Source organism: Pelodiscus sinensis, chromosome 2 (assembly GCF_052426305.1).
Source record: "Pelodiscus sinensis isolate ZL-2025 chromosome 2, ASM5242630v1, whole genome shotgun sequence".
Classification (NCBI taxonomy): Eukaryota; Metazoa; Chordata; order Testudines; family Trionychidae; genus Pelodiscus; species Pelodiscus sinensis.
This window is the reverse complement of record NC_143053.1, coordinates 20,762,544-20,786,019: the sequence shown is the minus strand read 5'-3', so window position 1 is coordinate 20,786,019 and position 23,476 is coordinate 20,762,544. Positions and strand designations below refer to the sequence as shown.

At 43.3% G+C, this 23,476-nt stretch overlaps 1 protein-coding gene across 10 annotated transcripts in view; it reads right to left on the bottom strand.

Moving 5' to 3' along the window:
- MTSS1 (MTSS I-BAR domain containing 1) overlaps nt 1-23,476 on the bottom strand; it is a 191,742-nt gene that overhangs the window by 15,688 nt on the left and 152,578 nt on the right. For 4 of the 10 annotated variants that reach the window (XM_006123574.5, XM_006123576.5, XM_025184927.3 and 1 more), the window contains 4 exons: nt 13,073-13,230; nt 10,311-10,418; nt 7,898-7,995; nt 5,540-5,750 (listed from right to left, as the gene is read on the bottom strand). In XM_006123574.5, coding sequence (XP_006123636.2) covers nt 5,540-5,750; nt 7,898-7,995; nt 10,311-10,418; nt 13,073-13,230 — 575 coding nt within the window. Of the gene's footprint in view, nt 1-5,539; nt 5,751-7,897; nt 7,996-10,310; nt 10,419-13,072; nt 13,231-13,584; nt 13,631-23,476 lie in introns of those variants that run through there. The other 6 variants (XM_075920153.2, XM_025184924.3, XM_025184928.3 and 3 more) reach the window with 3 other exon arrangements.

The following is a 23,476-nucleotide window of genomic DNA, read 5'->3' as shown; positions in this document are numbered from 1 at the left end:
GTAAGTCAGAACTGGCGTCCAGATTCAGCCGCGGTTGAAACTGATCAGTTTCAGCAGCAGCTGACACCAGTTCCGACTTACATACAGATTCAACTTAAGAACAAACCTACAGTCCCTATCTTGTACGTAACCCAGGGACTGCCTGTATACTGAAAAACAGTCTTTACTTTGCTGGACGTTTGCTGAGAGATTAGGTAGCTCTGTTTGTGTGTTTGTTAAAGTCTGTATCCTTCTATTTTAAATACCTAAGTATCTCTCATTTTCAGCTGACTTTGTAAAAAAAATTAAAAGATAAAAATCCAACAACCTGGTTTATTGTTAAACCAATTGCTGGAAAAATTCTGTTAATTTAGTTTTCTGTAACTTTGTTTTACACTTCTACCCGTCTCCTACAGCCCTAGTGTAAGATACATGATCATGGAATTTACGCACACTTTTTATATCACCAAAACAAAAGAAAGATGTTTTGTTGCCATAAATAATGTGGTGTTAACACAGGTAGCTAACAGAAACCACTAGAGTAGTAGTCAGTCAATGCTGGATGCATAGCTTTTGTATCCCTTACCTAAAAACATAAGAATGGCCATACTGAGTCAGACCAAAGGTCCATCTAGCCCAGTTATCCTGTCCTCTGACAGTGGCCAACGCCAGGTGCCTCAGAGGGAGTGAACAGAAGAGGTAATCATCAAGTGATCACTCCCCTGTCCTCTATTCTCGGTTTCTGGCAAACAGACTAGGGACACCATTCCTGCCCATCCTGGCTAATAGCCATTGATGAACCTATCCTCCATGAATGTATCTAGGGTTTTTCGTCACAACATCCCCTGTCAAGGAGTTCCACAGGTTGACTGTGCTTGCATGAAGAAATCCTTTTGTTTGCTTTAAACCTGCTACTTACTAATTTCAGTTGGTCACCCCCAGTTCTTATGTTATGGGAACAAGTAAATAACTTTTTCTTATTTACTTACTCCATATCTGTCATGATTTCATATCCCCCCTCAGTCTCCTCTTTTCTAAGATGAAAAGTCCCAGTCTTTTTATAACCTCTCCTCAAATGGCAGCTGTTCCAAGCCCCTTTTCATATTAGTTGCCCTTTTCTGAACTTTTTCCAATGCTAAGATATCTTTTTTAAGATTAGGCGACCACATCTGCTTGCAGTATTCCATAGATTTATATAGAGGCAATCAGATATCTTATTCTCTACCCCTTTTAAAATTATTCCTAACATTCAATTTGCTTTTTGACTGCAGCTGAACATTGAGTATATATTGTCACAGAACAATCCAAAATGACTCCAAGAACTCTCTCAAGTGGCAATAGCCAGTTTAGTTCCTATCAATTTGTACATATAGTTGGGATTATTTTTTCCAATGTACTTTACTTTGCATTTGTCAACATTAAATTAATTTGCCATTTTGTTGCCCAGACACCTTGTTTTGTGAGATCCTTTTAAAGCTCTTCACAGTCAGTTTTGGTCTTAACTATCTTGAGCAGTTTTGTATCATCTGCAAATTTTGCCACCTCATTGTTTACCCCTTTCTCCAGATCATTTATGAATATGTTGAACAGGATTGGTCCCAGTATGGACCCCTGTGGGACATCAGTATTACCTCTTTCCATTCTGAAAACTATCTATCCCTACCCTTTGTTTCTTATCTTTTAACCAGATATCAATCCATGGGAGGACCTTACTTCTTATTCCATGACAGCTTACTTTGCTTAAGAGCTTTTGATGAGGGACCTTGTCAAAGGCTTTCTGGAAATCTAAGCACATTATATCCACTGGATCTCCCTTATCCACATGCTTGCTGACCCCCTCAAATAATTCTAGTAGATTAGTGAGGCTGATTTCCCTTTACAGAAACCATGTTGAACATGACTTTTCTCCAACAAGTTATCTATGTGTCGGAGAATTCTGTTCTTTACTATACTTTAAACTAGGGCTACTTAACACACAACCTGAGGGCCACATGCAGCCCACGGCCCATTTGTTTGTGGCCCACAATGTGGCTTGAGTTTATACAGGGCCCGCAGGTGGGATCGTTTGAACATGGCCTCCACTGGTAACACGCTCCACCATGGCAAGGCGTCTCCCAGGCCAGGGTGAGCATTGAAAGATGCAAGCAGACGGGTTGGCTGGAACAGACAGGTACAGGGTGTCAGCATTTCTAGCCTCCAAGGAGGAGGTGCTGGGAGCACCAGGGCATTGTGTGAAAGAAGCTATTTGCATATATTTGCATGTATATCCAACCACTCTTAAACTGTGGCCCTCAGCATGTGCTGTGAGTATCATAGAATCATAGAGCTGGAAGAGACCTCAGGAGGTCATCAAGTCCAGCCCCTACCCAAGGAAGGACCAATCCCAACTAAATCAACCCAGCCAGGGCTTTGTTAAGCTGAGACTTAAAAAACAACTCTAGGGATGGAGATTCCACCACCTCCCTAGGTAACCCATTCCATCATTGTGGCCCCCGGGGCTTCCAAAGTTGAGTAGCCCCGCTTTAAACTAATTTGCCTGGTACTCAAGTTAGACTTATTTCCAGAGTTCTTTTTAAAGCATGGCATCACATTAGCGATATTCCAGTCATTTGGTACAGTAGATGATTTAAGGGATAAGTTACAAACTACAGTTAGTAGTTCTGCAATTTGACATCTGAGTTCTTTCAGAACTCTTAGGTGAATGCCATCTGGTCGTGGTGACTTGTTACTGTTTAGAGGAGGTTTTGTAACAAATTCATTAAAAAATGAGACCTCAATCTGGGACAACTCCTCAGATTTGTCACCTAAAAAGAATGGCTCAGGTTTGGATATCTCCCTAAGAGTTTTTTATCACTCTTTTCTGCTTCCCAAAATGTTCCTGTTGGAAACGACATCTGGGTTTCAAAAGCAACAATTAGCAAACAGTACCTGTGCTTTCTTCCCATATGGATATGGAAGCACAATGCAAGAATGAAAGTCTGGCCATTAGTTGGAGACACACAACATGAAATATATGTTAAACAGTCTTTTAATAAATGTACTGTGACAAATTTCTCAGCACAACATGCACATTTTAATTAGTGCTACACATACAAAGCAAGCCACTTAAGCAAAAACAAAGCTGCCAGGCAATGATCTGTTTACCTTTCCCTCAAGGTAAAGGTAGAGAGAACTTAAGACATGTTGAGTTCATACCTATGCATTGTATCAAGACACTACAGTTGGCACATCAACCTAAAATGGCAGAATTTCCAGTAGTGATTTACTACCACTATTCTGGACCTACAGTGGTATTAGGGATGCTTTGTGACTTCATTTGTAGCTTCAGAAATGAACTAAAATAGTACTTGAGCCAGATCAACAGCTGGTGGAAATGAAGATACGTTAATTTACACCGGTGAGGACCTGTCCCCTTATTTAATAGGATTCATGGGGAATTTGTATGAGATGGTGGTGGTGCTTCTCAAACCCAAATGACCTTAAGTAGCATACTGTAACTCATCACACTTTTACCCAAATGTGCTGGATGTTATGGAAAGGTAAGGGGATACCGACAGATTAAATCCATACATTTTAAAGTTAACTTTCTTACCTTTTTACTAATCCAATTTTCATTTTTGATCATTCATGTTACATTTACTTTTTGCATTTTACTTGGCTTAGCCTCAGATCATCAAAACAGAGTAGTCAGCTAACCTATCTATGTGCACTTCCTAATCAGTTTCACTTTCAGGATCTCATCCATATGAAAAATGATGTAATATCTGAGCTGCAGAGGATATACTCATTTGAAAACAAATGCTTTCATTAAAATAAAAAACGGAAATATTTCTGTTGATGTTTGTGCTACTACATATCCTACAGTTTTATTTCTAGCACTGCTCATCAAATAAAAATAAGGGATCAGATGCCCCACATGTATTGACGGATAGATGCGTGTCTTCCACTGATTGGATTCAAATTTTCCATCTGCTTTAGCTAGAAGTCACGGGGTGCGTCTAGACTGGCATGATTTTGCGTAAAAGCGGCCGCTTTTGAGCAAAATCTTGCCGCCTGTCTACACTGGCCGCGAGTATTTGCGCAAGAACACTGACTTTGTAATGTACAAAAATCAGTGGTTCTTGCGCAAATACTCGGACACTCCCGCTCAGGGATAAGACCTCTTGCACATGTATTCTTGTGCAAGAGGGCCAGTGTAGACAGCCACGTTAATTTCTTGCGCAAGAAAGCCCGATGGCTAAAATGGCCATTGGAGTTTTCTTGCACAAGAGAGCGTCTACAGTGGCACGGATGCTTTTGCGCAAAAGCAAATCTTTTGCTCAAAGGCACATGCAGTATAGACGCTCTCTGGCGCAAATACTTTTAACGGAAAAACTTTTCCATTAAAAGTATTTGCGCAAAATCATGCCAGTCTAGACGCAGCCACAGTGTTTAGTGCATATAAACTCACCTAGCTTTTGCCAGATCGAAAAGATTAGGTTTGTTTTTATTAATCTAGAAACCTTCATTAGTGAGGCACTAAGAGCATCTCTTCTTCCAGTGACTTGAGGGCAACAAACAAAAATCTTACAAAAGAAGGAAAGACCAACTCAATGGGTATGTCTGCACTTTGAGTTGGAAATATAATTCCCAGCTTGAGATGACGTACTATATCCCCAGCTGGAAGTAGTGTCAGACTCAGTGTGGTGATGTCAAACTCTGGGATGGGGTTTAGTATGTAAAAAGCCTTAAGAGTAATAGTAGAAATTAGGCAAATTTCAGGGGCTGAAAACAAGATGCCAGACAGCTGTACAAACCCCATTTGCATATTTCACCAAGGTTTTGTAGGATGCTTGATTTGACCATATACAGAACAACAGCTCAGTTTGACACAGGCTCAGAATGTTATTGCCTTGAATAAAAAAGGCCAGGAAAAAAAAAGAAAGAGGTGAACTTCTGACCTCACTGATGAAAACAGCAATATTCACATTGGCTTAAGTGAGCTGGCATTTCACCCAACACCGTTAGGTTAATATGCATTTCTTGTCATTAGTATTTTTTTTTAAATCTACATTGTTTTAGTACTTCCACAGGGGGCTGAATTGGCAGTCCTAGAGAATGAAGTTGTCCATGGAGAAGAATACCAGAGCAACTAAATTACCCATGCTGCCTGCCAATGCTATTTAGCACTGACCTGGACGTGGCCTATTTCTCAGAGGTGAAGGGGGAACATAGTCTTCTGTGTATTCCTGTCTGTAATCTATTTGCCAACACTGCCAGCAAAGGCACAAGGTTTAATACCCATTACAGAGCTATTGTGGCATGGATGTCTCACCTCTAAGAAACTGCACTGAGATAACATCTGATAGTTGTTGTGTTAACAACTTGCAATCACTGCTGACCTAGACAGGATGTGAGCTGGATGAGTGAAGTTCAAGTGGATATTAATTCCCTTATTTAAAAGTGTTCAGCTTGATCCCATGATACCCAATAACCATGTGCTCTTTTCTGTACTCCATGAACTGTGTGTTCATTACCATATACTACTCACTCAGATTTGTGGTTTTGCACTTGCACATACCTGGTTAGGTGCTTCAGGTGGCATAGGGGATGGCGATTTGGACTGGAAAGCATCCTGTGACATGAATCCAGAATCATGGGATGACACGCTGGACAGTCTCATGGGTGCCTGCTGAGGCACATTGGAGCTGCGATAGCGATAGTGTGAACTAGGTGAATGAGAATGCGAGCCACTCGACCGGGAATCGCTACTGTTAACGCTGTTCAGACTGCTGAGAGAGACAAAAGGAAAAGACAAAGGAAAGGGGAAGAGGGAAAGACAAGAGGGAATGGGAAGAGACCAATGCAGTACAATTAACATTCTAGTCTAGCAACAGGCTGCATAAGCTGAAAAGAAATTTTGACAAATAATTGGTAAAAATCATAAGCTGCAAGTATCCTTGATGATCAGAGAGGGAAAATGGCATTCTGCATTACTGTGTGTTCTGCACTCATTAGGGGCCAGACTGATACCCTTACTCGCATTGAGTAGTAAGGGTAGCACAATCTGGCCATAGGGAATTTACCCAGCTTGGGGAAACAGTAACACTCACTTTCACTCACTCTCTCTCTCTTTGGGCTTTTACAGAGAGCCAGTTACCATAACCATGAATGGTCTGTGCCGATGGTCAGCAGATAAAGTCTAGTTGGCTCATATATGTTAAATTCAACGTAAGGGTCCAAAGCTATACTGAGGGCACTTACGACATTTTTGTGAGGACAAAGAGGGAAGAGAATTAAAGATCTCAGCTAATAACTATGAAAACAAAACCTTCACTAATTTCTGAATAACCCAAAGAGACTTTTCAAAATTCCAATAAATCTATGTTGCATCATTTACCAACCATACAGTGGATGCTTCAAGAGTTTCTTTAGCATTAAGATAACGTACGAAAGGGACTACTAGCATTCCCCAATGTAAGTTTAGGACTGGTAAACTCTCTGCCCAATGGTATAAAGGAAACAGAAAGGTACCCACCCAGCTGTATGCTGATTCAATGTGTAGAACGTAATTTTTCTACTTAAAAAATTGCATGTTAAGTGTGTGCTTGGAACTAATGTAATAAGGGCTGAGTTGCTGTATCCAGCAGCCACACAAAAGCCTGCTGCTACACAATCTAATCACTTGAGAAAATAAAAAGCTGTCTAGGAATATACAGGAACTTCAGGGGGTAGCTGAGTTAGTCTGTTACAGAAAAAAAAACCCAATAAATGGTCTGGTAGCACTTTATAGACTAATAAAACATGTAGATGGTATCATGAGCTTTTGTGGGCACAGCCCACTTCTTCAGATGACCAGTCATAACTCCGGTCATCTGAAGAAGTGGACTGTACCCACAAAAGCTCATGATACCATTTACATGTTTTGCTAGTCTATAAAGTGCTACCAGACCATTAGTTGTTTTTAGGAATATACAGTGTATGCTCAGCCATTTTCTTTTACAATTTCAGGATATTGCATCTTTAAGCCTGTATTCACTGCTATATGTGTGTACACACACCCACACATATACATATACGGGTGTGGGATAATTTTATTTTATATATGTATTTTATATATAAAATACATATATAAACACATATGCAGATACAGCTGGATATACATATGAAAATGTATAATTTTGCTAGATCTGCCATGCTACAGACTAAGTTAAATTCACACAAAGCAGCCTACGATCCATCTGATCCGTAGGGCAAACCAAAAAAGTAAAAGGGTTAAAGAATACAAAAGTATTAAAGTAGGATTTACAATAGTCAGTCATCTCTTTTTTTTTTAAAAAAAAAAGGAAGGGGGAGGATAGTTAATTATTTAAACACCAAAAAGCACAAGGGCAACATGCTGATAAACTGTTTTACTGAAAAAACAGTTTTACAGAGAAAGCAAAGACAGGGTCCAACTATTCCAAAACACACTTTAGAACAGAGTTGTACAGCATTGAACAGTCTTGTATTTCACAGTAAAGCATTTCCACTTAATATACTGAAAAAGTAATTGACAAGTACATTGTTTCCTTTCATACAAATTAACCTAGTAGTGAACTACCGCTTCTGCAAGATCATTTCTTTAGCTAAAATATCAAAACATAAAGCATGCATGATCAAAAAGGATAACTATGAGTGAACTCAGAACTTTGCTTGGTTAGTAAAGTTCGCTCTTTCATCTGCAATGCATTAACTGCAATGACTCAAACTTATCTTCAGCTGTCAAGCCTCCTTACATTCGAAGTTGCATAATGGTTCCTCATTTTTTATGTTCTGTCACACACTCAAGTGAATAATGAGTAGTAGGTATTGATAGCTTGTTATCATACAAAGTACAGGCACAAATATGCAACAGAGCCAAAATTAGATTCAAATGACATTTTGCCAATTTGCTTACCTGCAAACGCTGGATTTTCTGGACATCGTGGTACTGGGGGAGGATGGAGGAGTTTGATATGACCAGCTGTAATCAGAACCTTTCAAATCTAGAATCACCTGATGAAACAGAATTGACCATATACAAGTAATTTTCCCTCTCAAGAAAACATCCCAAACTTGCAAAAAAACTTAATTGCCTGAGGAATTACAAATCTAATAACATTTTTCTTTTGGATTGATGCTTTGTGATCACCAAATTAATACTTCTTTGTGTGTGTTAACTCAGGATGGATGAAGAGCAGACTAGTCAGTTTCACTTTTGGAGTTCTGGCCCACTAGACCAGGGGTGGGCAAAATATTTTAATGGGGAGCCACTCCAAGATTTTGGTAAGCAGTCAAGAGTCACACTTCTGTTGGAGGGGATGCAGGGTCTGGGACAATGGGTGGGATGTAGAAGGGAGCTTGGGATAGAGGACTGGGGTGCAGGAGGGAGTATGAGGTCTGAGAGGGAGTTTGGGTGAAGGAGGGGGTTATGATCTGGGGCAGGGGTTTGGGATGAAGGGTCCAGGAGGAGTTATGGTTGCAGGAGAGGATTCTGGCCTTGGGAAGGAGTGTAGGAGGGGGAGTGTGGGAGGGAGCTGTGACTTGGGGGAAAGGGTGCAGGATCAGGGAGGGGTCTGGGTGTAGGAAAGGAGTCTGGCCTGGGGGAGGGATGCAGGAGTGGGTAGGGGTGCAAGGTCTGGGAGGGAGTTGTGACCTGGAGAAGGTGGGGAGAGGGGATACAGAGAGTTTGGGTGGTGGCCTGAGGCAGGCAGTTGTGGGAAGAGAAGGGGGTGGGGGTGCCAGAGGCAGGCTCTGGCTGGGAGGCACTTACCTAGGTGGCCCCCAACCATCATCTCTGCAGACTCCCTGCCTGCGTGCTGGGCAGCTGCTCCATGTGGCTCTGCTCCAGCACAGGGAGGGAGAAGGCTTCATTCACTACCCCTGCCTTCAGCAAAATTTCTCAGCTCCTAATGGCCAGAAACTGGCCAATGGGAGCTGGAAGATTTTGCTACAAAGCAGGGACAGCGTGCAAAGCTTTCTCCTCCCTGCCCAGACTACATAGCTATTAGCAGCCTGCTGTTTAAAGTGGCTGCAGCTGCTGTGTAGTAAAGTTGCCGGTGAGGCGGTTGTGGATCCTGTGGCTTGATGGGCTGGATGCAACCCGCTAGCTGCCTCTTGCCCACCCCTGCATTAGACCAATGCTAGGGATGTAAGAGTTAACCGGCTGCCAGCCCCATTCCTGGGGAGCCGGCTGCACTGTGGGCTCTATAGTATAGCCCTTTGTTGGCAAAACAGCAGAGTTTTGATGCTAAAAGTAGCTTTGTCGCGTGTACACCTCCCCTGTTTGTCAAAAAAGGCAGCAGCTTTTGTCAACAAAACATTGGAATATAAGTAAGGCCTAAATTCTAAAACTAGGTTACTTGACAGTATACATTTAAGGAAGGTCATGGCTAATAGGGGTATAAAATTCAAACAACAGAATGCCTGGAATTACCTATCCAGAGCAGTGCTGCTGTTGCCTCAGATGTTGAAAGGTACCTTAAGGGAGTCAAACAAGCAAATCCACTGAGTTGCCATGGGAACTGGGCACCTAACTCCCTTAGCCTCTTTTGAAATGTCCTGCTGAAAATGTTACCATCACTATGTTACGATTTGTTCCTTCATTTGTTTTCACAGTTCTAGACATGTATTTAACAGATGCTTTTCAGGGCTCAAAAGGCATCTAACACCAGTTAGTTTGCAGTTGTCAGAGATGCTGGAGGGTGGAAAATTCACCAAGAGCAGCCTAATTCTAACTGTAGCCAACAGAAAACTTATAGTGGAGTCCCAAGACAGTTTAAACCCTCCATATCTTTTGAAAGAGTCCTCCCACTTTACAGCTGATCTATAAGCAGCACTTTCTACTCAGTCCTTTTTGAAGCACATTTGGTTGTTTCTCAGCCAATGCTGGAAAATCCCATTTAATCAGTTAAATGTTATGTTTAACTGGTTAACTGCTCACATGGTAGCAGGTGGGGGGCTGCTTTGGCCAGGCTGGAGTGCCCCTCCCTGCGAGGTGCCAGGCCGGGCCTGCAGAGGACAGGGGCTGCTACAGCTCCTGCTGCTTAATTAGTTAACCATTCACATCCCTATTCTCTGCTACTTTCAACGTGGCATTTTGTGTTGGTCTTTGCAAGATTCCAGGAAATAATGGATGATTTACTTGATTTATCACATTGGAAAAATACTGTACAATGTTAAAGGTGAAACAGTTATCTCGCTGCATTTAGGTACCTACAAAAATACACTCAAGTAATTTTTACCACTTGAGTTAGTAAAAGTTTTAACAAGCAGTAAACACTCTTCCCATCCTCCTAGAAAGCTACCTTTTGTAGGGAGTAAGAACTAACCTGTTCACTTGATGATGGCAATTTGTGAGGGTCCATAGTGAGATTTTTCAGGTCATCTGATATGGTCTGCAGATGAGTTATTTCTCCTAGCATTGATATTTCCTCTTCCTGAAGAGATTCAAAACACAACAATAAGGGTCGCCATATTCCTGGTTTTTAAAAACTGCCATATATAGACCACAATGTGCAACATTTATCACTCCATCGGTTATGGGCCTTTGTCCAGGAGATTATTATTTCCCATGGGAAAAGGGCTGGAAAGTTCCATCTACAACAGTGATGCACAACTTAGGCTAGTGAGTGGGCTGCAAGAGTGGTCCTCCAACTCAGCAGGCTGCAAGATTGTTGTAACCAAGACAGGTTCCTGGGACAGGGTAGTTTTGCTAACTGCATGTGCATACCTAGAATCTACGGGTGCGCTGCTTGAACCATAGCAGCATTTGATTGGATGCAGAGGGAACAGCTGACTCTCACAGTCAGTGTTGTGAACAATCAGCACACACTTCACTTCATATGCCCTTGCTTTGTGTGTGTTAGAGATGTAATGTAATATATATATATATATATATATATATATATTAAAAAAAAACAGTAGCCATGAAAAATCCTACTGGTTATATGGGAAATGGTTTTATCTGGGGATGTATGGGGGTGCCCCCACAACTGCTACCAAGATGTCCCTTGCCAGCTCCATGCCTGAGATGCCAGCTGCCCCGTGCTTTGGGCTCTGCAGCCGGCAAGCTCCTGACACGTGTTGGAGCCTGTCTGCCGATCCTGCATCCAAGGAGCCAGCATGTGCCATGAGCCTGCTGGCTGCAGAGTAGACAGCGCAGGGCAGGAGTGGGTCCAGCAGCCTGCACATGAAAAAAATCAGGAGTCTACCAGCTGCAGAGCCCATGGCACAGGCAGTCAGTGCTGTAGGAATGGGGCTGGCAGCCGGCGTGCCCTGGGATTAGGAGCCTACCAGCTGCAGAGCCTGCAGGGTAGCCAATGCATACCAGGAGCCTGTTGGCTGCAGAGCTGGCAGTGCGGGACAGCTGGCACTCCCTTAGTGTGGTGGCAGCCAGTGTCGGAGCCCGGCCAGCAACCCAGAGGGACCCCTGCGGTGTAGACTGGAGGAACTCTGCATCAGCATTCCAGACAGCGGTGGCAGCAAGGCCCCAGGCAACAAGGAGGAAGTCTGGGCGTGGAGCTGGCAGGTGGGACCCTAGCCGATTTTAACTGGTATCAGAAACTGGTAAGCATCAGCTTATCGGTTAACTGCTTAAACTCTTATGTCCCTAATGTGCGTGTCACTTTAGAAATACAAGTAGGGAAAAAAGTTTGCAGACATAGAAGCTAGCAGAATTTGGCAACCTTGTGCATGGGTAAGAGTAAACAAAATGGGTAACAAAAATGATGAGGGGCTTGGAATGAGTCCCATATGAAGAGAGATTAAAAAGACTGGGACTTTTCATCTTAGAAAAGAGGAGACTAAGGGGGATATGATAGAAGTCTATAAAATCATGACTGGTTTGGAAAAAGTGAATAAGGAAAAGTTATTTACTTATTCCCACAATATAAGAACTAGGGGTCACCAAATGCTATTAGCCAGGATAGGTTGGAATGGTGTCTCTAGCCTCTGTTTGTCTGGAAATGGGTGACAGGGGAGGGATCACATGAAGATTACCTGTTGTGTTCCCTCTTCTGGGGCATCTGGCATTGGCCACTGTTGGCAGACAGGATACTGGGCTAGACAGACCTATGGTCTGACCCAGTATGGCCGTTCTTACGTTGGCCACACGTAGAACCCCAATGGGTCCACCACTGGTCTACATTTAAGAACGAGAACCACACCCAAGTCAACCTGTACCTCGTGCTCAGTAAGCCATCTTTTTCACCCATAAGATGCAGAAATCTAAGCAAATGTTTAGAAAGATTTCTGCAAACAAAAGTTCAGTCCCTCTCTGCATTTGAAATAGGAATTGGAACTCCTAAGTTCACTCTATGTTCAGCCTTAAGGATCTTATCCCTGAAACTAAGATACAATGGTTGCACTTACAATCTTTGCTGGTTTTGTGTGCACTTCTTTTAGATTAAGTCATTACATAAATCTGCCATTCAGATTGGCACATACCTACGTCACAGGCTAGTTTTGTCCTGACAGTTTCAGGAACATGGCAGATTACCACAGCAATTGCTTCAGCTACCAATGGCAATTTTATCCAGAATGTTTTTTCTGCTATTCATTTCTTATTGCTTAGGCTTCCTCCTAACTAACACTGAACTGTGGTTCTATTTAGGGACTGATGCTTTTTGTAAGAAAGCATCAAGAACATATTGCATATGCGTTGACAACCATTCACAAGTCTCATATAATGACACAAAATGCCATTCCTGGGCTTCAGGCAAACCGAGCTTAAGAAAATATACTCAAACCTCTCAAATGTATCAAGAAGGGCATTGCATTGGTGGCTCAAGGTATCAGAAAACTGTATCGGAGCAAATTGGAATCTGCCAAATAACCATTTATGTATATTTCGGGGCGGGGGAGAGGGGAGACACATGTAATATATGTGAGTCCTAGTATTCCATGAGGAGTTAAGAAGGAAGGACTCTTTTTAACATCCCATTTTAAAAAGAGGGGGTTAGAGAGGGTTAGACTATGAATTAGTAACATCTTTAAGATTTTGTTCAAAACCTTTATTACTAATTTCTCTACCTCAAAATTACGTTCACTTGTCTAAGTTGTGAATTTTAAGAACCTGGAAGAAAAGACTTACTATCACAGGCCGGAGCATCGAGATAAAAGTACAGAATCGACTGCGTTCTTCAATGAGAGCCTTTCTAACAGCCTGCTTCTCAGTTTCTTCAAGCAGCAGGTACTTATCATTGACATCTTGTAATGCACTGTCCAGTTGGGGCTGGATGTCACCTCTCCCTGTACACGGAAAAGAATAATAAGTAGGTTTTGACTGAACTACAGACTTGCATAGAAGGAACACCTTATTTTCAGTCAATATCATTGTCTCCTTGCCTGAGGAGGCTATTTATTCATAGTGTGAGTCTACACAATATTTTCTGTAATTAAAATGTATTTTCTTAAACAAGTCTTTTACCATCATATCCCTTTCACCTGGAAGAAGAAATACACCCCTCTCAATTCAAAGGAAGTCCCATCAAGATAGAAAGAGCAGAACTTGGTTTGCACTTCACACGGAGAGGGTAAGATGGCTGTATTAAGCAAATCTTGTTTAAAAACTCTCAACCATGCTTGTTAAAGACAGTTGCTTACAAGAGTTGTGAAGGTGCCAATCACTAACCATTGATTTCGTTCTCCTTTTCTCCCCCCCCCCTATGAGCCCTTATCTCGTTCTAGTTACTTTTGTTTTTGATATGACCACAAAAGGATCATGCAGTAGCGATGTTCCTTAGAATCATATGACCATAGATACCAATTATTGAAGTCAGAACACTGAACTCAGTTGTATTCTAGAAGTAACTGGTAATACACAAAGAACAGTACTCCTTGTTCTACTAAGGTCAAAAACACCTTAAAACCAAACTAATGAAAGTAAAAGGAACAGATTCTGGTCAGATCTCTCTCTCGTTGGTTGCAACAATCTCCTTCTGCTGAAGCTTGCTGCCACAGTAAGAGTGTGTGTGTACACACACTTACTCTCAAGTCTCATCCTAAAACAAATTACACCCATGCATACTATCCACTGCTCCAAAAATATGGATTTGTAATAAAAAGCAGCCTTAGCTAGAGCATCACCGATACACTGTTACCATTACAAGACGTTTTAGTAAAACTTACCAGGTTCTGTAATATTTTAGACTCAGACATATACATTTACCTAAGCATTCAGTAATGTGATGTCTTCTCTGAAAACCTTATGTACTTTTTGTATATTTCCATGTCCATCAGTGTGGAATACCAAGGACTGTTTGTATATTATATTTATGTTTGTTTATATTAATGAAGCTCCTCCTCCCAACGGCCCTCTTTCTGCAGTCCTCTAAAACATCTGGGAAAGCCCAAGATAACTATTGGTTAATGTGTTTGGGTACACGGTTGCTATGGTCCACTATGGAGTGTACAACATATCTTGGGGTACGTCTACACTACAGCGCTAGTTCGAACTAACTTAGTTCGAATTAGTTAATTCGAACTAAGCTAATTCGAACTAACGCGTCTAGAACTAAAAACTAGTTCGAATTAGCGTTTTGCTAATTCGAACTAGCAAGTCCACATTGAGTGGACTCTGAACAGGGCTTAAGGATGGCCGGAAGCAGTGCCGGCAGGGCATCAGAGGAGGACTTAAGAGCATGGAGATGCTGTCTCAGGCTAGCCGAGGGCTGCGCTTAAAGGGTCCCGACCCCCACCCCGGACACACAGTTCTAAGGGGTGCCCCGCTTGCAAAGAAGTTCTGGCTTGGAGTGCCCGGAGTACCCACACTGGGCACATCACACCACTCGGCCATCAGCCCGGCTGCACTTGCCGCAGGCTGCCATCTGGAGAGAGGGGGCAATTGGGGGGCTGCAGGAGAGCTTCCACCCCCAGAAGCCCTCAGAGCCAGCCCAGTCCTCCCCATCGGGGGCTCGTACCCCATTCCTCCCTCACCTCCTTCCACTTACCCTTCCCTAGCCCCCCTTCTTATTGATGTACAAAATAAAGATAACGTTTCTTCCAACATTGACTCTGTCTTTATTGAACAAAACTGGGGGAGACTGGGAAAAGGAGGTGGGAGAGGGGAAGAGAAAGGCTGGGAGAGGGGAGGGCAACTAACATGATCAGGGGTTGGGAACAGGTCCCATATGAAGAGAGGCTAAAGAGACTGGGACTGTTCAGCTTAGAAAAGAGGAGACAGAGGGGGGACAGAGGAGGGACAGAGGTCTCTAAAAGCAGGGGTTGGGTGGAGACGGTGCATTCAGAAAAGTTCTTCCTGAGTTCCCATAAAGAAGGACTAGAGGACACCAAAGGAAAGGAATGGGTAGCAGGCTTCAAACTAGTAAGAGAAAGTTGTTGTTCTTCACAAAGCAAATAGTTAACCTGTGGAACTCCTTGCTGCAGGAGGCTGTGAAGGCTACAACTAGAACAGAGTTGAAAGGGAAGTGAGATCAAGTCATGGAGGTTGGGTCCATGGAGTGGTCTTAGCCAGGGGGTAGGAGTGGTGTCCCTGCCCAAAGTTTGTGGAAGGCTGGAGAGGGATGGCACGAGACAAATGGCTTGGGCACTGTCTTCGGTCCATCCCCTCCAGGGTCCCTAGGGTTGGCCGCTGTCAGCAGACAGGCTACTGGGCTAGATGGACCTTTGGTCTGACCCAGGACGGCCATTGTAAGCTCAGGGCTCAGGGTCGGGGGTCTCAGTGGACCCCCTTGATTTTCATGCACACCTGCTCCTGGGTGGCCAGGCTGGCAGCTCTCCTGCCCTAGCCGGCCATTTTCCTGTGCCTAGTGTGGAGATCGTGGACAAGGTCCACGATGTCCGCACTAGCCCAGGAAGGTGCCGCCTCTTGCGGTCCAGGGCAAGCTCCCGGGAGCCGCCAGCCTGGTCCCGGGAAGAGGGGGTGGGCTGGGGGACATCGGGTGGGTGGCTCTGTGCTGTGCCAGGTGCAGGGTCTGCTGGCTGGGTGCTGGCAGGCTTGCACCTGGCACGGGCACCGTAGCCAGCCCGTGCCCCTTTAAGGGGTCCGGGGCCGGGAGGGGGGCATAGAGTTTCCCTGGTGTTGGCCAGAGTGGCCACCAGGGAAACCTGGGGAGGGCTAGCCTCCCACTAGTTCGAATTAAGGGGCTACACACCCCTTAATTCGAACTAGCTAGTTCGAACTAGGCTTAATCCTCGTAAAATGAGGTTTACCTAGTTCGAACTAAGCGCTCCGCTAGTTCGATTCAAATTCTAACTAGCGGAGCGCTAGTGTAGCGCCTATTAAAGTTAGTTCGAACTAACGTCCGTTAGTTCGAACTAACTTTGTAGTGTAGACATACCCTTGGGGAAGTAACTGAATGGGTAGAAAGTAGAAGCTGATTACTTCTCAGCACCTCCCATTGACTGGATTAGGCATCTTCCAGGCTAGCATGCTGGTTTGTGTGTCTCCTTCTCTTAAGCACCAATCTTTCCCCTGCATTGTATAGAGATTGTAGGCACCTAGTTCAGGTTTTGCGGATCCAAATGTTGTTCCTGTATTTTCTAGGCATCTGTCAGCATTGCAATACCTACAGCTTTTATGAAATTGTCCCAGCATTTACATTTAATGCTCTGCACAAAACTTTGTGTGTCTAACAACAATCTTGTTTGTTGAGATCTACCGTATAACCTCCTCTCCCAAATCCACCCCAAGGCACACAGCCAAAATGGAAAGTTTCAGCCTAAGCAGTTACAATTTGGCAAAAAGTTATAAACAACTGAAACGTTTTGTAAGATTTGGCTCAAGGATGACGTTTATAAAAGTATGGCAATGGGAAGAAACTAAAGGTAAGTCTACACTATTGTAGTAACTCGACCTAAGGTATGCAACTCCAGCTGTGTGAATAATATAGCAAGAGTCCACTACCTTATGTCAAGTTAGTACGGGGTCTATGCTCTGTGGTGTCAACAGGAGATACTCTCCCATCGACTTACCTTGCTTTTCTTGTTGAGGTCAGAGTACTGGGGTCAACTGGAGAGCAATCTGCCATCAATTTGACTGGGGGGCCTTTACTAGACCCGCCAAAACAACCACCGATGCATCAATCTCAGAGTGTCAATCCCAGCTGTAGTATGGATGTAACCTAACTTGCCTTTTCTGGTGCAGCAAGATTTCAGTGGTATTGAAGTTGGCAGACTGCAGTTCCTGGAATCGGAAATCCATTAGTGAACAGACCTGACAGAACGTAGGATTTTTTTCCTTACTGTTTTGTAGGTTAACTTCAGAATGTATGCCTATGTCCTGTGGACATGGTCCCCTTTCACACAATGTACCACTGCGAACGTACAACATGCCTCTACAGACAGAGCGCTGCTCATTTCACCTTAGACTCTTATAAACTGGCAAGCTTTAATGAAAATAGCATTTGATATCTTGACACAACATTGTTTTAGAGAGAAAGCAAATGGCAAGGTGTGATTGGGGTAGCCAGATGGTAACACATTGCCATGCAAGTGATGAAAGTACATCATCGGAGTTGTACTCCCTTATTTAAAGGCAGCATGTTCCATTCTTAGGAGGGATGTTTGTACAAAGGAGCATTTTCCATCACTTTGTAGTGACTCTGAAGCCTATTCTGAGAGCATGAGTAATCAGGAACAATGACCAGCTTCACCCTCAACAAGTTCATTCACTGAGACCTGAAGGCTTTTAGAGTAAAAGTCAGCAAAGAAAATTCAGATGAATATCTTTTTGCTAGTTGGTGTGAGTAGGACAAATTCAACAGGAGCTGCCTAGAGCTGTGCTCCTGTAAATATTTTCAAAGTCCCCTGGAGATTTGATAGAATGTTAGGAGATGGAGGTGCAAGGAGGCTCTGGGAAATACTCAATAAGATTTTGAGTGCTGGTGCTGAGACGTGGGATTTTTTAAAAGCACCATAGGTATGCTGAGATCAGGGTTCCTGTTTCCTATGGGTTGAAAAGCTAGAACTGAAAATGGATTGAAAAAATATGAAACACTTCAGTTTCACTTGTTTTAGACTCCAATTGGGTTGAGAAAACATTTAATAGCACTCTAGATAACTGTACCTTCTGTGTTTCAAACAACTATCACTAAAGAGGTGGACCTAAAAGCACAGCCAGTATGAACTGGTGCAAAGATCTCTTCATATGCATGTCTGTCAGTCAAGATTTATATAGAAACAAGGACAGTATTCATTACTTCTGTGGCCTAGCCAAAGCTAGTACTGAATTACATGCCAGTCTCTAGGTTCTAGGGTTTTAGCAATGTTGGGCAGCAGAAAAACAAGGATGCCTACACACTGGGAGAACAGAGTACATATGGCATCTTATAATGACCAAGTACCTTGATAAGTGTGTAGAATTAAATTGAGAGGCTGCAGAATAAACCTTTAGTTTACAATACATATGCTCCATCAAACTGATTTGTAACAAGCTACCAAAATATATTTATCTAATGCAAATCTAATAAAAACTATTGGCACAGAAGCTGATTAATATTTACCAGGGCCCTGGGCACAAAGTAGGGATGTAAAATCCTATTCAATTAGTTAACTCGTAATGTTTAACTGGTTAACTGCTTAAACAGTGGTGGGAGGGCCCCTCCACAGGTGGGGGCTGCTCTGACTGGAGCAGCTCTCTGCCTGTGGCGGGTGGGGGGCTGCTCAAGCCCCCACTAGTTAACAGTTAACCATTCACATACCTAGCACAAAGAACATTTGGGCCCGCAAACCTCCTCATCATGGGGCCCTGCCCCGTGTGTCTCTCTTGTCACCCCAAGGCCACACCCTCTGGTTAGGCAGGAAGCTGGAGCCGGACTGTGGCAAAAGCTTCCCAGGGATCAGGGGCCACTGTTTGGATCCCTGGATGCTCTATCTGCTGAGAGAAGTAGGGTGGGGGGAGGGGAAGGAGCTAAGGAAGAAGGGAGGTGGTTTGGGCTGGCTCTGTGCAAGGAGGGACAGCGGTTTGAGCTAACTCTGCACTGGGGTGGGGGTCAGGAGAGACTCAGGCCAGCTCCACACAGAGAGCAGGGTGGATACAATGAAAAAAAAATCCTATTTTTTCCATTTATTTTAAAATCAAATTTTTAAACATTAAATTAAAGTTTATTTTTAACAAGCTAACTTATTTAAAATTTAATATGAAATCATGAGAATGTATGTTAAGGCTTAAACTTATTATAATCTATTAAAATAAATTACATTTAAGAAATAAGCCACACATGTTTGCTGCTAAAGTTGAAAGTCTGACAACTGAGCTGGTAGAAGCCAGTGGATAAGTAGCAGAAACTAGGAAGTGCAGAACCAGGTTCGAAAGCAGTGGCTTCTACTTCAGTTGAAGAGAAAATATTTTGTTCATTTCAGTTTATGCAGTTAGTTTAGTTCAGTGACTTATGGATTCAAAGTTAAACTATGAGCTTTGAAAAAACAAATGTTTGGGGTTTTTTTTCCTCTTCCAATCTCTGTATAAAAACTAGGAGATAGAGATGAGATTTATTAGTTCTAAAATCCCAGGGGACCAAGAGACAAGAAATATTCAGTTCAACTCACTAACTACAGATAGTATTTCCTTTGTTTAAAAAAATCAATTTTAAATGCAAAACATGTTTTTGATAAACTTACTTTTTTCCTTATTTAGCCAGAATAATTAAGGCAATTTTATTTAACTCAAAACCAACTGTAACATGTTGTTTTTGTGCACTGTAAATGAGGCACAGCTATTTTGTGGCACTCAGTTTCTCTTTGCCCAGAAGCGCCTCAATAAGTCCATTGAGGCCTGTGTGACATGCCAACACCCCTTCTTAGAGAGCAGTTATTGACATACAATCTGCTCAAACACAGTCCCTTTGGTCCCAGTGTCATGTCGGGTATAGTCCCTCTTTTCTGAAGGTCTGTTTATTTGCAGTTTCAAATAAAGTCTCTTTCTGAGGTTCTCCACTGGATGCACTCCTCCTTGTCTGAGGCATATTTCCCTTTCACAGTTGCCCTTCTCTGAGGTCTGGCTTCAATTTCTCCTGCTAACACAGTTTCTCGGTCATCTCCTGTTTAGGGTTGCCAGGTGTCCAGTACTGAACTGGACAGTCCGGTATTTTCGCCTCCTGTCCAGTAAAAAAATTCAGAAAACACTGGACACCTAAAATGTCCAGTACTTTCTAATTTTTCCCGGACAGGAGGCGAAAATCCCGGGCTGTCGGGCTCAATACGGAGGCAGCCTAGCAACCCTAGTGCTTACTGGGTTCCACAGGGGAGCTGTCTAGCCCCACGCAGGGAGGCAAGATGGCAGAAGGCTGCAGGCAGCCTGTTAGGGCCAAAACCTAGTGTGGTTACTGAGCAATGCAAGTGGTACCTAGACCACAGCTCCTATACTCTGCTTCAGAGGTCCCAGGTTCAAATCCACCTGGTAGCAATTACTCACGCAGTTTTTAAAGGGGCCACTTTTTTTGTTTGTGTAACCCCCAAGAAGATTACCTAGATTCCTGGGGCTCTGTCTGCTGGCAGCTCAGGGAGAGGCTCACTGTCCTGGTAGGGCGAGGGAACCAAGGCAAACTCAGAGTCTGCCCAGCAACGAATAGGGAGTGAGATGCCCTCCCACGGAGTTCAGGAGAGGGGAGAAGACTTTTTTTTGGTACATTAGAAAATCAAGCTTATTTACTACTATTGCGCCATATGTATAAAGCTTGACTTCAAAAGTTACATTCCCCCCCCCCTCCCCCGATTCAGAAAAACAGCTTTACTCAAAGTTTTTGAGAGACTCTGAGTCAGCATATTTTTTTCCTATTTAAATGTTTTAAGAGATTATAAGTAGTTTAGGCCTTAACATGTATTATGTTAAATCTAGATTTCATTTTAAATAGATTTTTAAAAGAGAAAATATAATATAAACAAACAAAATCAAAAGAAATCCAGTAAAAAAAAAGATATTTTATTTAAAATACTGATTTTATCCACTGTCATTTAAAATCATTCCTGAATACACTTACATGCTTGGAGTGCTCATCTGCCTCTTGAGAGAGGCAAGATGGTAACTTCCTGCGTGATTATTTTTTAATATCTTTCAAATCATTTTTATTTCAAGTGATTCATTCCCCCTTTTAATTAGATGCAGTGATTAGAATACCATTTACATTACACTGGCGTTCTTTTCAGACAGATTGAGCATTATATGATTGATAACACACAAGAAAATACTGAGATTAAAATTCTGAGAATGATTGCAAGTGAAATAACCTTGGGTGTCTTACATCTAGGCAGCAGCTCACAATTGTTAAGTCCTCCCAATGTGAAATGTGAGTCATTAACTGAATTGACACAGCTAATGAATGACTCAGTTTCAAAGAGCAGCTTTACAAGCTCCTCTGTTCCTCAGATACAATTGTGCAGGGTGAATGCCCTGGATGAACACAGAAATTCTAAGTTAAATTCATATGTCTATTAGTTTGAATGGTAAAAGATGCACTATCAATGTCACTACGTATCCATTGATGCAGTAAGGTCAACCGATGGTAAAAATCAATCACCACTGTTTAAATGTTACACAGAAAAAAAAAAGTCAGTAACTACTTGGTGCAGAAGTGACTTAGCTTATACCAGTGTAACTCCACTGACTTCAATGAAGTAACGCTCACGTATGTCAGGAGTAACCAGAATCACACCCGGTATATTTTACCTCAGCTCCCTTTAACACAATAGTTCCCTTAATCTCACACAGCTCTGGCCCCACCTGTGCTTTTATAAAGCTCTTATATTGCTGCTTTTCATAACCTACCAAATCTATGTGGACAGGATGCGTCCCAAACACTATTCCTTGGGCAGGAATACTGAGCTGAAGGCACCTTTGTACTAGGGATGTAAAATCCAGTTTAGTCAGTCAAATTTCTGAGAGATACAGGATTCTCCCATGCAACATGCAGAGTGGCTGTCACTGATCAGGATAGCTTCCTGGCAAGAGAAACAGCATTTGAAACCTGGTGAGTGAGGCCTGCCCAGCAGGCAAAATAATCTTTTCAAAAAAATGAGGGATAAAACAAAAGGGAGGGAAGAGGAAAAACTGAAACCCCTCACAACAATCTAATTCTATACTAACAACAGCTAAGATGAACTTGAAACACTCACTAAACAACAACCATAGGAAACGCTGAGGCAGGCACATGGGAGACCCATCTCAAGTCAAGGCGGCAGAAAAGGAACTGAGGTCAGCTTGTCCATTTGCTCTCTGTAACTTCAGAGAGTGGCACGAAGAAGCATAGACCAGATGTGAGAAGCAAACTGAAGCTGCTAGCAGAAATCCTCTTAACAAGAGCTTGAGGGGCACATGAAGTAGAGCGCCCATGAAACCCTTACTCAGAAAAGCAGTAGCAGTTAGCCACCGCAGCACTCCCAGGCCTTACCAATGTGGGAATCGGGTTTAAACCCTAAAGAGTCTCCATTCTCCAGGCAAAATGGCACACAGTACTCCCTGTAGGCTGCATTCTTGATACACTGATGTCTGAGTTTTGAAAAACTCTGAGGTTGTAATTTAGACTGTAGGTCACCAGGCACTTCTTACCTTCTGCCTTCATCAACGTGATTGTACCACATTACTCATGTGAAGGAGCTCTCAGCTCTGGCTGCTGTCAGAGATGAGAGGAGGCCAATTGTGTAAATGTTGCATCCACACTGGCACTCAATTAACAACGTCAATCAACTGAGGCTCTCTCTCCACGAGTGACCAAGGAAACTTCAACTGATTATTGCCTCCATGACCCTTTGAAAGTATTTTTCCTCACAGACACGTGATGCACCACAATCATCAGGGAGCATTTACAGTGGCTTAATCTGTTTTAGACAAGACCTTTTGCTATCTGGAAATGTCACAGAACAAGATAATTAAATTAGAGGAAAAATTTCCAGAAAAGCTTCATCACTAGACACTGGATTACACACAACAGTGAAAAAATACTGCCAGGTGCACTCCTGCCCCAACAGGGTATTGGACTGCATGACCTGACCGAACAGAAATCAGAGAGGGACAGTAGGGTCTCTGGAGTTCTCCCAATCAACGAGAGTGAAGAACATCCATGTGGTGGTTCCACAGCACATCAACATGCATGCTCGGAATGGGACCAGTCACTTGCTCAAGAGAGGTCTTAAGGCAAAAAGCTTCGTATGGTCCATTCACTCATCTCTCAATCTTGATTGTTGCTATTGCTGACATGGGGCAGAGCTAAGACACCAATCAGTGTTTCCAAAACTATGGGCCGCAGACCGGGCTGTGGGGAAAAAATACTGGGCCTCAGCATGGCTGCTGGGAGCGGAGCAGAGCGGGGCAGGCTGGGAGGAGCAGGGGAGGAACCAGCCACTGAGAAGCAGTGCTGTGGGCAGCAGGGCTGTCCCGGTGGAGATCTGGGCGGGCAGCGAAAGCAGGGTTGAGGGGCAGTGGGGCCGTCCCGCGGAGATGTGGGCGGCGAAAGCAGGACTGAGGGCGTGGGGCTGTCCCGTGGAGATCCGGGCATGTGGGTGGGTGGTAGAAGCAGGGTAGGGGGCAGTGGGGCTGTCCCAC